Genomic DNA, 12,822 nt, shown 5'->3' with positions numbered 1-12,822 from the left:
TGTACCTGTCCCCTGAGAGCTGTCAGACGGGTCCTCTCATTTGAGTTGGTTTCTAAAACCACACTGCCTGCTGTTGATGCTACCTCAGTCCTTCTCAGTTAAGTTATGAGCTATAAGCTCTTTCAGGGCAGGGACCTTATATAATATAGTTTATTCCCCATATGAGGTAACACAGAGTCTTATACTCTGAATTGATGGAGAGAGAGCAAGTAGAAAAGATTTTTACTAGTTTTTTAAAAAAAAAAAAACAGCTCCCGAGTTCTGAGATTCACAGCCTCTCCTGATCCTCGGATGGGAGCATTCAGCTCCCTATTCCAGAGCTCTGCCCAGGTGGCTCATTAGCCCCTTGGCACCTCTGTGGTTCAGGTTCCTTATCTCACTCCTGGGAACTGGCTCTTTCTCCTGTGACTGCAGCGCTGTTAATGCCATCACTGCCCACAGCTCACCCCGCCCGAGAGCCCCCTTCTCCCCACCTCCAACCTGACATCTGGCTGCACCCTACCACGTGGTGAACCAGGCAGAACTCATCGTCTCTTTCATCTGAAGGACATGCCTCTGAGAACATTAATTGCTGAAATCAATTTTTCCCCAGGTGAAGGGAGATGTCAAATGACTTTGGAAAATGTGTAACTGTGAAACTGTATACAAAAGTTACAAAACAGAATTTGAGGTGGAATAATCTTCATTTTTACAGACCTTGTTACTAAATGATTAGTCTTCTAAATAATTAGAAAGCTTCTATAAAATTAGTATTTCTAGGTGATTTCTGTATTATATGTTACTTCCATTTTTCTATCTTAGGAAAAAAGTTTGTATATAAAGAAGAGGCACTGGTTTTTTATTTTAAAAGAGAAACTAATTAATCGTTATATCTAATAGCATTTTCATTTTCCTGTTTCTCCAGTTTTATAAACCTTGCTGCCCAAAGTGTGGTCTGTGGACTAGCAGTCCAGGCATCCGCTGGGAACATGTTAGACTTGCAGAATCCCCGGCCCATGCCAGACCCCTGAATCTGCATCTCCATTTTAACCAGGGGCTTGGGGAGTTGTGTGCATATGGAAGTTTGACTAGCACTTGTCTGGGTCAACTGGTAATAAAAGTGAATGGATAAGTTTCTTGGTGAGAGGAGCACTCTGTTAAAAAAAAAAATGAATTGATGATCTTGAAAGAAATAAAAAAACTAGTATGTGTAACATACATACAAATCACATCTGGAAGGATTCTAACTAAGAATCCGAGGCCTAAGTCTCGGAAAATTGCAGTCTCTGAAAAAGATTTTTCATCATGTGATTTAGGAAGAGAATTTAGATAGGTTAAAGTAGATAACCGAAAAATGGCATTTTTCATGCCATCATACATTTATCCATTCACTTATTGGAGTCCTCTGTTGTGCCTGTTATTTAGAGCCTCTTGCATTTTAATTCAAAAGATGCTTTAAAACATGCCATTGGGGCTTCCCTGGTGGCGCAGGGGTTGGGAGTCCACCTGCCAATGCAGGGGACGCGGGTTCGTGCCCCGGTTCGGGAAGATCCCACATGCCGCGGAGCGGCTGGGCCCGTGAGCCATGGCCACTGAACCTGCGCGTCTGGAGCCTGTGCTCCGCAACGGGAGAGGTCACAACAGTGAGAGGCCCGCGTACCGCAAAAAAACAAAAGAAAAACATGCCATTGAATTCTAATTCATCACCCAATAAACAATTTTCAGGGATTTAAAATGTGATCAAATAATCAAATTCCATCTGGAGGATTATGGTTTCTAAGACAAAGTTATTTGTCCCTTCTCGCAGAGGACTCCCAATTCTTTCCTCTGTGACCCTCACAGATCCTGAAGGACTTATTTGGACTTGAAGCTTTTGTGTGATGTGGGAGCACTGCCTGGAGGACGCATCTTTACTAATACATCATCATCGTTGGTTAGTTACTGATGCTCAGGGAAGAAAGATACAGCTCCACTGCCTGAAACAGATGATATCTGAATCCCATGTTAATCAATAGTGTCAGCCTCATCTCAAGCCCAGGGTTCTGTCGAACCACTCATGGGTGTATTATTGTGCCAAACACTTTATCTCCTTTTCTTTTTCCTACTTAACTTGTAGGGAAATTTGCTGAACAATTAAAAGCCCTACTGGACACATACCACCTGCTGACCTCCAAGCATATAGTTTGCTGTGCTACAGCATGTTGTGAAATCTGTGTAACATGCTGGTGCAATAGATTATTACAATTGCTGTTTAATTAAGGCCTTGCAAGGCTCCTAAAATAAATTTTCCGTCAGCTATCTTACAGCCGTTGTTGCCTCTATGCCATGGATCCAGCAAAGGGAATTTCTGAATTTGAGATGTACAACATGATTTGCATAAATAATTAAAATATGTTTCTTTAATTTGAATTTTAGGGACCTGTTGCAATGAGAGTGGCAAAATTAGCAATTAATCAAGGGATGGAGGTGAGTGCCTTAAGTTTGAGTTTCTTGTTGGAATAGGTAGTGGAGATTTAACTTAAATGAACCATTATTTTTTAATATTCTAAAATATAGCTGTTTCACTGCTGTGATTACTGAAAGCTACTGAGGTTCTTTTTAGCTACATCAGTGATTGCATTCTGCTTATATCTGTTGTTGCTTCAGTATCATAATCACAGAATTCAGTAATTTCACTGATGCACTGCAGCATATGACATGCTTATTATTTATGCCATTGAGTTAATAGATTTATTGGCTAGTAGTTCATAGAAAACCAAAGGAAAAGGGCATTTTGTGTATTCTCAGCACCAGTATCATATTATAAAAAAATGTTCTAAGGAGAACTTCCTGGCTCAAAGCTCCTCCTAAAGATGGAGACCATCTTTAACTTCTTGATGTGCTTTCTGCAGTGAGACACACATAAACCCTGCAGGGGGCCCTGGGGTTACTCTGGAGAGATAGCTCCAAAGGAGTGGAGGCCCCAGGACAGGGGAGAAGTAAGCAGGGCAAGGGAGCAATGCAGGTACCCATTTACATTGGGCTTTTCATTGCAGCAGTTGTATTTTGGATAAATTAACTACAGGAATTTTGAAGAAAGATATTTCTTCCTTGCAGACCCAGAGCCAATATATTGTCCTGGCCTTCACAGCAGTAAAAAGAGGTTAAATATGTTAGTAATAAATACATTTTTAAAAATTTACAAAGTATTTGTTTTTTAAAAATTCTTACATAGTAATAACAATGCTGGGACTTCCCTGGTGGTGCAGAGGTTAAGAATCCGCCTGCCAATGCAGGGAACATGGGTTCGAGCCCTGGTCCGGGAAGATCCCACATGCCGTGGAGCAACTAAGCCTGTGCACCACAATTACTGAGCCTGCGCTCTAGAGCCCGCGAGCCACGACAACTAAGCCTGCGTGCCACAACTACTGAAGCCCACGCGCCTAGAGCCCGTGCTCCGCAACAAGAGAAGCCATCGGCAATGAGAAGCCCATGCACCACAACAAAGAGTAACCCCCGCTCGCCGCAGCTAGAGAAGGCCCACGCGCAGCAACAAAGACTCAACACAGCCAAAAATAAAATAAATAAAATGAATTAATTTAAAAAACTTCTCTAAAAAGAGAAAATAGTAACAATGCTAATAGCAAAAACCTTATGTGACCCTATGTGCCAACCCAATGTATAGCTTATGTAGTTTATAAAGACTTCACCTAGATTAACTCATGTGATCCTCACAGTAACCCCATTTGATACATACTGTAATTAACTCCCTGTTCAGATACACTTCTCCGAGGCAAGAGAGGTTAAATAACCTGGGTAACCAAGGTTACACAGCTCCCATATGGTAGAGTCAGAATTTGAACCCAGGCAACCTGGTTCCAGAGTTTCTCGTGCTGGTCGTACTTCTGATTTGCTGTATTACATCAAAGAATTCTGTTCTTTTGGAATAAAGTTATTAAATTTGAATTTATATTTATGAGTATACCATATTTTTAAAAGTAATTCTTGCTGAAATGAATTATATTTTTATCCTCAGGTCGATTTAGTAACAGGATTAGCCATAGAAGAAGCTTGTTATGCTCAGGTATGTAATACAACCACAAATTCAATGCAGATACCCCTTACCTTCTGTATAAGTCAACTAAATTACATATCACTGAACCATGATATATATACACTATTAAAAAATCATACAGATGGGTTGAAATTATTTATTTCTGCTGTTTGACTGTTACCAGCTCTTATGACTGATTCTGTTCCACATACTAATGACTCCTGTCTATGTAATTTAGAAAATGCTTAGAATAGTTAAGTTAGTACCATTTGTGCTATAGCTGTCTCTCTGGCTCATGTTGTATTTTCTGGGTGTGGTCTTGAACCTTCACTCCAGGGTAGAGAGGTGTGAAGACGGCAGCTGTGAGCATGTGCCTCCAGGAAACGTCAGTATTTGAGACTCATTGGCTTTTCCTGATGTTCTGAGCCTTTCCTCCTACCCACTGAAAGTTCACTAGTTTGATTACGTATACAGTTTTCTTTTTTGTTCACAAATTAATAGGGCTTTTTATAGAGGAACAAATCTTCCTTCCTCCCTTCCTTTCTTCCATCCTTTTTTTTTTTTTTTTTTTTTTTGCTGTACACGGGCCCCTCACTGTTGTGGCCTCTCCCATTGCGGAGCACAGGCTCCGGACGCGCAGGCTCAGCGGCCATGGCTCACGGGCCCAGCCGCTCCGCGGCATGTGGGATCTTCCCGGACCAGGGCAGGAACCCGTGTCCCCCGCATCGGCAGGCGGACTCTCAACCACTGCGCCACCAGGGAAGCCCCTTCCATCCTTTTTAAAATGAAAGATACTTTAGGTGCTTGTTTTAAGGCATCTAAAGTAGCAAAAGAGTTTTGTTCTACCTTTTCTGAGAATTGGAAACTGTGTCAGCTCCCATTTAAGCATGGCAGTATCATGAATTAGGAGCAACAGCTAGAGTGTTACTCTGCGCCTGGTCTGTATATATAAATTACCACCTGTCATTGATGAGCACATACCATGAATGAACTAAATTACAAACCTCTTACAAATGGACAACCTTAGAGTCTGAAGAAAATATTTAAAAGCATATTTGGCCACATCTTATCAAATGTAACAGGAATCATACAAAGTATTCCATCAGACCACAATGGAATTAAACTAGAAGTCAATCACAGAAAGATAGATGGAACCCCACCTATTAATGGTGAGATGTAATCTTTTTAATAAGGTTAAGCAGTATACTTCTAAATAACATTTGTCAAAGAGAAAGTCTCAAGAGGAATTAAAATATATTTTGAACTAAATCAAAATGAAAACACAACTTATCAAAATTTGTGGGAATATATGAAAAACAATGTTTAGAGAGAAATTTATAGCATTAAATATATATATTAGAAAAGAAGAAGGATCTAAAATCAATAATAACTTTGCACTTTTCAAAAGTGGAGAAAGAAGATCGAATTAAATCCCAAATCAGAAGAATACAAATAATACTTTAGAGCAGAAATCAGTGAAATTGAAAAAGGGGAAACAATAGATAGAAAACAAAACCAAAAGTTGGTTCTTTGTAAAGATCTATAAAATTGACAGACTTCTAGTCAGGATAATCAATGAAAAAGGAAGATAAAAATTATATCAGAAATGCAAGAAAGATTATTACTACTGATTCTATGGACATTGAAAAGATAAAGGAATACTGTGAACTATATATGCCCACAAATCTGATAACCTAGATGAAATGGACCAATTCCTTGAAAGACAAAATATACCAAAATTTATCCAAGGAGAAATATAATATGAATAGTCCTATGTTTGTTGTAGAGATTAAATCAATAATTAACAAACTTCCGAAATAGGAAACACCAGGTGCAGATGGTTTCACTGGTGAATTCTACCAAACATTTAAGGAAGAAATTACACCAATTATCTACAATCTTTTCCAGAAAATAGAAGCAGAAGGAATACTTCCTAACTCATTCCATGAGGACGGTATTAGCCTGATAACAAAACTAAAGACATTACAAGAAAGGAAAACTACAAACCATTATCTCTCATGAACATAGATATAGAAATCCTCAACAAAATATTAGCAAGCTGCCTCCAACAATATATAAAAGGAATTATATGCCACAACCAAGTGAGATTTTTTCCCAGATATGCAAGGCTTGTTCAACACTCAAAAGTCAGTTAATATAATTCATCATATCAACAGGCTAAAGAGGGAACTCTGGTGAAAGAAATCACAATTTAAACAAATAGATATCCCAGGGGCTTCCCTGGTGGCGCAGTGGTTGAGAGTCCGCCTGTCAATGCCGGGGACACGGGTTCGTGCCCCAGTCCGGGAAGATCCCACATGCCGCGGAGCATCTGGGCCCATGAGCCATGGCCGCTGAGCCTGCGCGTCCGGAGCCTGCGCTCCACAACAGGAAAGGCCACAACAGTGAGAGGCCCACATACTGCAAAAAAAAAAAAAAAAAACAGATATCCCATATTCATGGATAGTAAGACTCAATATTATTACGATGTCACTTCTTCCCAACTTGATCATAGATTCAATGCAATCCCAATAAAAATTCCAGAAAGTTATTTTCTTAATATTGGCAAACCAGTTCTAAAGTTTATATGGAAAGTCCAAAGACCCAGATTGGCCAACACACTATTAAAGAACAAGGTTGGAGGAATGACACTACTTGACTTCAAGACTTACAGTAAAGCTACAATAATCAAAATAGTGTGGTACTAGCAAAAGAAAAGACACATAGATCAATGGAACAGAATAGGGAGCCCAGAAGTAGATTCATACAAATATAGTCAACTGATCTTTGACAAAAGAGGAAAGGCAATTCAATGAAGAAAAGATAGTCTTAAAAAGGAATAGTACTGAAGCATCTGGACATTCAACTACAAAAAAAAAATCTAGACACTGACCTTACACCATTCACAAAAATTAACTCAAAATGGGCCATAGACCTACATGTAAAGTGAAAAACTATAAAACTTCTCGAAGATAATATAGTAGAAATTCTAGACCTTGAGTTTGGCCATGGCTTTTTAGATATAACACCAAAAGTGTAATTCATGAAAGAAAAAATTGATGTTTGACTTTATTAAGATTAACTTCTACTCTGCAAGAGACACTGTGAAGAGAATGAAAAGACAAGCCACAGACTGGGAAAAATATCTTTGCAAAACATATATCTGATAAAGGACATGTATCCAAGACATACAAAGAGTTTTTAAAACTCAACAGTAAGAAAATAACCCATTAAAAACTGGGTATAAGGTCTGAAGAGATACCTCACCAAATTAGATGTACAGATGGCAAATAAGCATAGGTAAATATGCTCCACATCATATGTCATTAAGAAATGCAAATAAAAACAAGATACCGCAGTTTGGCCATTTCTTACATAGTCTTACTACATGATCTAGCAATCATGTTGTTACATATTTATCCAAATGAGTTGAAAACTTGTGTCCACGCAAAAGCCTACACACCGGTGTTTATAGCAGCTTTATTCCTAATGGCAAAACTTGGAAACAACCAAGATGTCCTTCAGTAGGTGAATGGATAAACTGTAGTACATGTATAAGTGGGGTGTTATTCAGCAATGAAAGGAAATGAGCTATCCTACCAGGAAGAGACAGGAAGGAACCTTAAATACATATTACTAAATGAAGGATTTCAGTCTTAAAAGCCTGCATACTATATGATTCCAACTATATGACATTCTGGAAAAGACAGTGGGGTGGGGGATGAGGGATGACTAGGCGACACATTAGGGATGTTGAGGGTAGTGAAACTATTCTTTGTGATAATGTAATGGTGGATACATGACATTATGCATTTGTCAAAACCCATGGAATATCCCTAATGTAAACTATGGACTAGTTAATAATATTGTGTTAATATTGGCTCATTAGTTGTAACAAATGTATCACATTAATGCAGGATGTTAATAATAGGGGAAACAGTGGGGGGGCTTGAGGGAGTATATGGGAACTCTGAACTTTCTGCTCAGTTTTTTGGTAGACCTAAAATTGTCTAAAAAAAGTAAAGTCAATTTTATTCAAGTATATTTGAAATGGGAAAAAAAGCATCTTAGAGTTAGAATGATAAATTTGGTCACATAATTTAAATTGTTCAAATGATTTCAAAATTTTAGATTGTCTTCCAATTAGTTTCCTTAGTTAAAGCTTATTAAACTTTTACAACTGTCTTTATTGTTTGGCATAGATAACAATGTTTTGCTTCTCTTAGACTATTCCAACAAAAGACAGACTTGAAGGTCTTCTTGCTTTTAAAGAGAAAAGGACCCCTCGTTATAAAGGAGAGTAGAAGAAAGAGAAATCTTCAAAATGCCAGTGTAATAAATATACTTCTGGAAGTATCTTTCAGATTCACGTATGCCTCAGCATCTGGAATCCCAGCGACCAAAGTGAAGAGCGAGTTATCCATATACTGAATTAAGTATCTGGAGTGGACCCCTGTGTGTACTTGTTCAAATGTATATCGTCATTTTCATTCAGATTTATAAAGCTAATAGTGTATACTGTCAAAAACGCCAATTCAAAATTAGGTATACATTTTTAAATACCTCCTGCATATGAAGCTTTCTGTTCTTAATTTTTCTTAATGTGAATAATTTATATATTGCACACGCTAGGAAAAAATATTGATTGTATGTCTCTTGTGCTGCAGTATGAAAATAAAATTATTTCCATGTACCAAAAATGTGAAGTTATACCAGATAAAGTTCTCAAGGGATTGTACACACGCACCCACACACATACATCTCATACTGAAAAAGGAGCTGATAGAATTCTGAGTGAAAATTATCAAATATAAGTAAAATTAGTGAAAAGGAAATGTGGAAATTTTTCTCTTACCCCGTTCTTTTTGTATTGAGTAAATCATTGCATGTTGGATTTTAGAAGAAACCACCTTTCCATTGCTGATTCTGTCAGGTGACCTCTTTACGTAGTCAGTCTTAGAATACAGTATGGATGGTGGAGAATTAATCCAGTCAGAGACTGGGACCAAAGGCCTTGTGGAGGCCAACTGGAGGCCTGGAACTGTTGTACCTGTAAGCCCTCCTAGCAAGTGGCCTGGCCCCCTGGCCTAACCCAGAAATAAAATGGTGTAGCTGGGCTTCCTTGGTGGTGCAGTGGTTGAGAGTCTGCCTGCCGATGCAGGGGGCGCGGGTTCGTGCCCCGGTCCCGGAAGATCCCACATGCCGCGGAACGGCTGGGCCCGTGAGCCATGGCCGCTGAGCCTGCGCGTCCGGAGCCTGTGCTCCGCAACAGGAGAGGCCACAACAGTGAGAGGCCCGCGTACTGCAAAAAAAAAAAAAAAAAATGGTGCAGCCAAGGTTGGCCCTTAGAAGTGGCTTCGTCCTGGATTAAGGGTGAAGTGAAGCCTGTTTTCTGCTTCCTTCTCCCAAGCTGTTTGCAGCTGATTTCAGTAAGGAAAGGAGGTGAACACATCACCCCTCTCTCCCCGTTCTAACAAACGTCATGCCTTTCTACCCCTGGCCAGGCAAGCAACTAGAAATGGAGGTGCTCCAGGGGTATGTGAGTTTATATAGCCTTGCCTGCGGGACAGATAGGAAGTGTGTGGGAAATAGCTGTAGAATTCAGTGTGCAAAAGGGAGCGGAACAGTACAGCTCCCTGAAAGAATTTGGGCTAGCTTTATTTTGTGTTCATTTGATCAAACCACACTGCCTTTTGAGGCTGCATCCAGGGCTGAGTCCAGCAGTGCTGGAGAAGTCCCCCTTTTCCAGGACCCGCGCCTGTTATTTTCCAGCTCCAGGGGTCCCCCACTGTCCCCAAACGCTGCAGCTGTGCTTCATTGCAGTGAAGTCAAGTTTGACACATGGGTGACTGCCTGTTTCATGCATTCCCATGCTCTGCACCACAGCCTCCTTGCTCTTTAAAGGATATAGACTTGGAATTTGTTAAATCACCGAAACTTTTGCTTTTTAATTTGAGAAATTGAACTCTTAATCTCAATTCTAAAATCCTTGAAAGAGGTAAGCGTGGACTTAACCTCAGCTGATGGGCACCGTGCCAGGGGGCAGGCCTGCTTACTGTGTGCCTCCTTGTACTACAGCAAGTGCTGTGCTCTTTGTCACCTTTGCTGCTGACACTGTGCAGACTATGATGTTTGCTCAGCTGATCGCCATCATATGAAAGGAGCTTATTAAAATTTACATTGGGCTCTGTGGTGATTGTATCTGATGGTGTGTACACTTTGCTGATAAACTTGTACCATTCATTTCCTGCAGGATAATTTGCAAATAAAGTGCTGGTCCTTGTTTTCATGATCCTTCAGACGTTTCAGGACCCCTTGGCTCTGTCCGTGACATGTGCAAATTCCACTTCCATTCTGAGTAGGAAATAATTATGTTCACGGGGAAAAATATTGAGTGTGCTGAGTGACTTGTCTCTCCTAACTTGGATTCGGAGTCTGCTGCTGATTGAACGCCATTTAATTTCCTAACAAGTTCTGATTAAGTCCCTGGAGTGATTAAGTCAATGGAGTGTATCTGAAAGCAAAGACCTCATCCTGTAGTCACTTCAACGTGTCTGCCCAGCTGTCTGTATAGATGTTTGCCTTTCCCTTGGTTTTCTCTTCAGCAGGGCAGTCTTGCTGGGGGGGTGGTCCTAACACACCCCATGGGTCGAAGCCCAGTGACTGGGTGCTGGCGGGGGTGGGGAGGGTGCTCGTCCCTGAGGGAGTGCCTGCACCAGCACGTGGGCCAGCAGCTCCTTTTGTTTTCCTCCCAGGCTTGGAGTGTTTTCGAGTCCTCACACTGAAACCACATGATGCAAGCTGGTAACACAGTGGATGTATCCATATGTTCAGATGAGTTAAAGGCGACCAAGAGGGAGGATGATTAACCGGGCACACTTACAGTTCAGGGGAAAAATATTTCATGTTACCTCAGAGCAGGAGACCTACTGGTCTTGAGGTAATGTAGTGCTGGTTAATTTATAACTTATCTCTGAAAGAAAGAGAGGTCTCCAAGTGACAGAGACTCTGAGTCGAGAGGACTTGTAATCATGGCCAAAAGAAGACTCAGATTTCCTGTGATTCATTTTCTGTGATTTAAAGGGTCATTTCCAGTTTGTGTTGTTTTCAATAAAAAATAGACATGGTTTTCCTGGGGTTTTTTTCCCCTCTAGCTGTCAAGAAATCTGGCTTGTCACACAGTGTTACTTTTCTGACGATACTTAGAATAGCACTCTGGACATGGACTAGGTTAGTGGGGTGTCATTTCATGTATACCATACTTACAGAAAATGCTTAATTTTCATATGGACTCATAGCTGGCTACCCATTGACCCTTTTCCTCACTTAATCTTAACTCTCTCTTCTGGTTAAGTGAGGCCCTGCATTTGCTCTGATTTGGGGTCCAAAAATCCTGGCAGGCAGGCAGACTTCTTAAATGTTTAATCCTGCCGTTATTATTTGTTTACTTACCTAGTTAAATAATGTATGTCAGCATTTATTGGGCTTTATCAAAAGACAGTAGAAATTTTCTTATATTTAACAAGAATGTGTACATGTGTCACAAAAGAAAAAATAGAGCAGTTTAAAGTTACTTGGTAATATTTCGGTAAAATGAGAGCCACTCTTCTGCATAGATGAGATGCTACAGATTGTGGTTGGGGGTATTTTGGCAGATAGGGGGATCAAACACTCTGCTCAAAATATTTGTGGGTCTCAAGCCCTAAAAACTCACTGTTTGAAATGCCTTTCCTTTGGGAACCTCCCAAAATTCAGTTACCCCTCAGAGGGTTAGCTCCTAATCAAACAATTTGGTGTGCCATATTTCCTAAACCAATCCTCAGGGCAGTGTGAGCCAGCTGGGCACCTGACAGAATAAAGGACCCCAAGAACAGACCAAGACATGGCACCTCTCGAGTGGTCAGAGCCAGCCCTCATGACAGTCGTCCACACACCAGCTTAAAGGAGGCAAGGTAGGAATACACCCTTCCTCAGCTGACAATTCCCTGGAACCAGCAAAGTGAGCTCATAGCCACCAGCTTGTCAATCCTATCTTAAAAGTATAGAAAACACAGTATTATATGTTTTGATCATGAGAACATTTTGACAATATCATTGAAGATACTGATGTGAATACAATCAGAGAATCAGGGTTGGGTATTGTTATGATGATAATGACTACCATTTATGAAGCCCTAAATACTTCCAGGTGTTTCCATGCGCTATTGTATTTACTCTTCTTCATAGCATCCAGGAAAGAAGAGGCACTGGTTATTCCTGGGATCTAGAGCAGGAGGCTGGAGCATAGCCTGATTATAGGTGGGTGGTGGAGTCAGGAATTGAACCTGGAGCTGTTGACCTGTCATTACTCTTAAGCCTGAAAACAGCTGAACAACACAGCCAAAGGCTACCGATACATGTGTATGTCAACCTTTGCCCAGATTGGTTCTAGTTTTCTCATGACTTGGCAAGAGATAGTGTGCGTATCGAATGATCTGATGATGGGCAGGCAGTGTGACAGTTACAGCGATGCCTGCTTAGCGTCTCCTTTAAACCAAGCCCTTTGCCTGCATGTTCACATCCAATACTCAAAAAACTTAGGAAATGGGTTTGTCATTTTCTAGCTTAAGAAGCTGAGGCCAGAGTTGGATTTGTGTCAGGCATTCTGAATTCAGAGCCCCGACGTTCATCACGACACCTGGAGAATACAGAGCCAATCTTGGCAGCTGTGAGCAGTGAGTCTGAGGACTCATGTTTGATAGGGATATCCATCAGAAAGGAAGCATGTGTGGGTGAAGAGCACCCCAAGCTTCTTTTGGGGAAGCATAATG

At 40.6% G+C, this 12,822-nt stretch overlaps 1 protein-coding gene across 4 annotated transcripts in view; it reads left to right on the top strand.

Moving 5' to 3' along the window:
• The window catches only part of AUH (AU RNA binding methylglutaconyl-CoA hydratase), a 159,609-nt gene extending 150,390 nt beyond the window's left edge, over positions 1-9,219 (top strand). For 2 of the 4 annotated variants that reach the window (XM_060015103.1, XM_060015099.1), the window contains 3 exons: positions 2,395-2,445; positions 3,995-4,042; positions 8,239-9,219. In XM_060015103.1, coding sequence (XP_059871086.1) covers positions 2,395-2,445; positions 3,995-4,042; positions 8,239-8,316 — 177 coding nt within the window. In that variant the 3' untranslated portion in view covers positions 8,317-9,219. The remainder of the gene's footprint in view (positions 1-2,394; positions 2,446-3,994; positions 4,043-8,238) is intronic. The other 2 variants (XM_060015102.1, XM_060015101.1) reach the window with 2 other exon arrangements.
• Positions 9,220-12,822: the final 3,603 nt, after the last annotated feature.

Source organism: Delphinus delphis, chromosome 6, assembly GCF_949987515.2.
Source record: "Delphinus delphis chromosome 6, mDelDel1.2, whole genome shotgun sequence".
NCBI classification, from domain to species: Eukaryota; Metazoa; Chordata; class Mammalia; order Artiodactyla; family Delphinidae; genus Delphinus; species Delphinus delphis.
The sequence above is the reverse complement of the archived record's forward strand: the minus strand, read 5'-3'. Positions and strand labels throughout refer to the sequence as shown.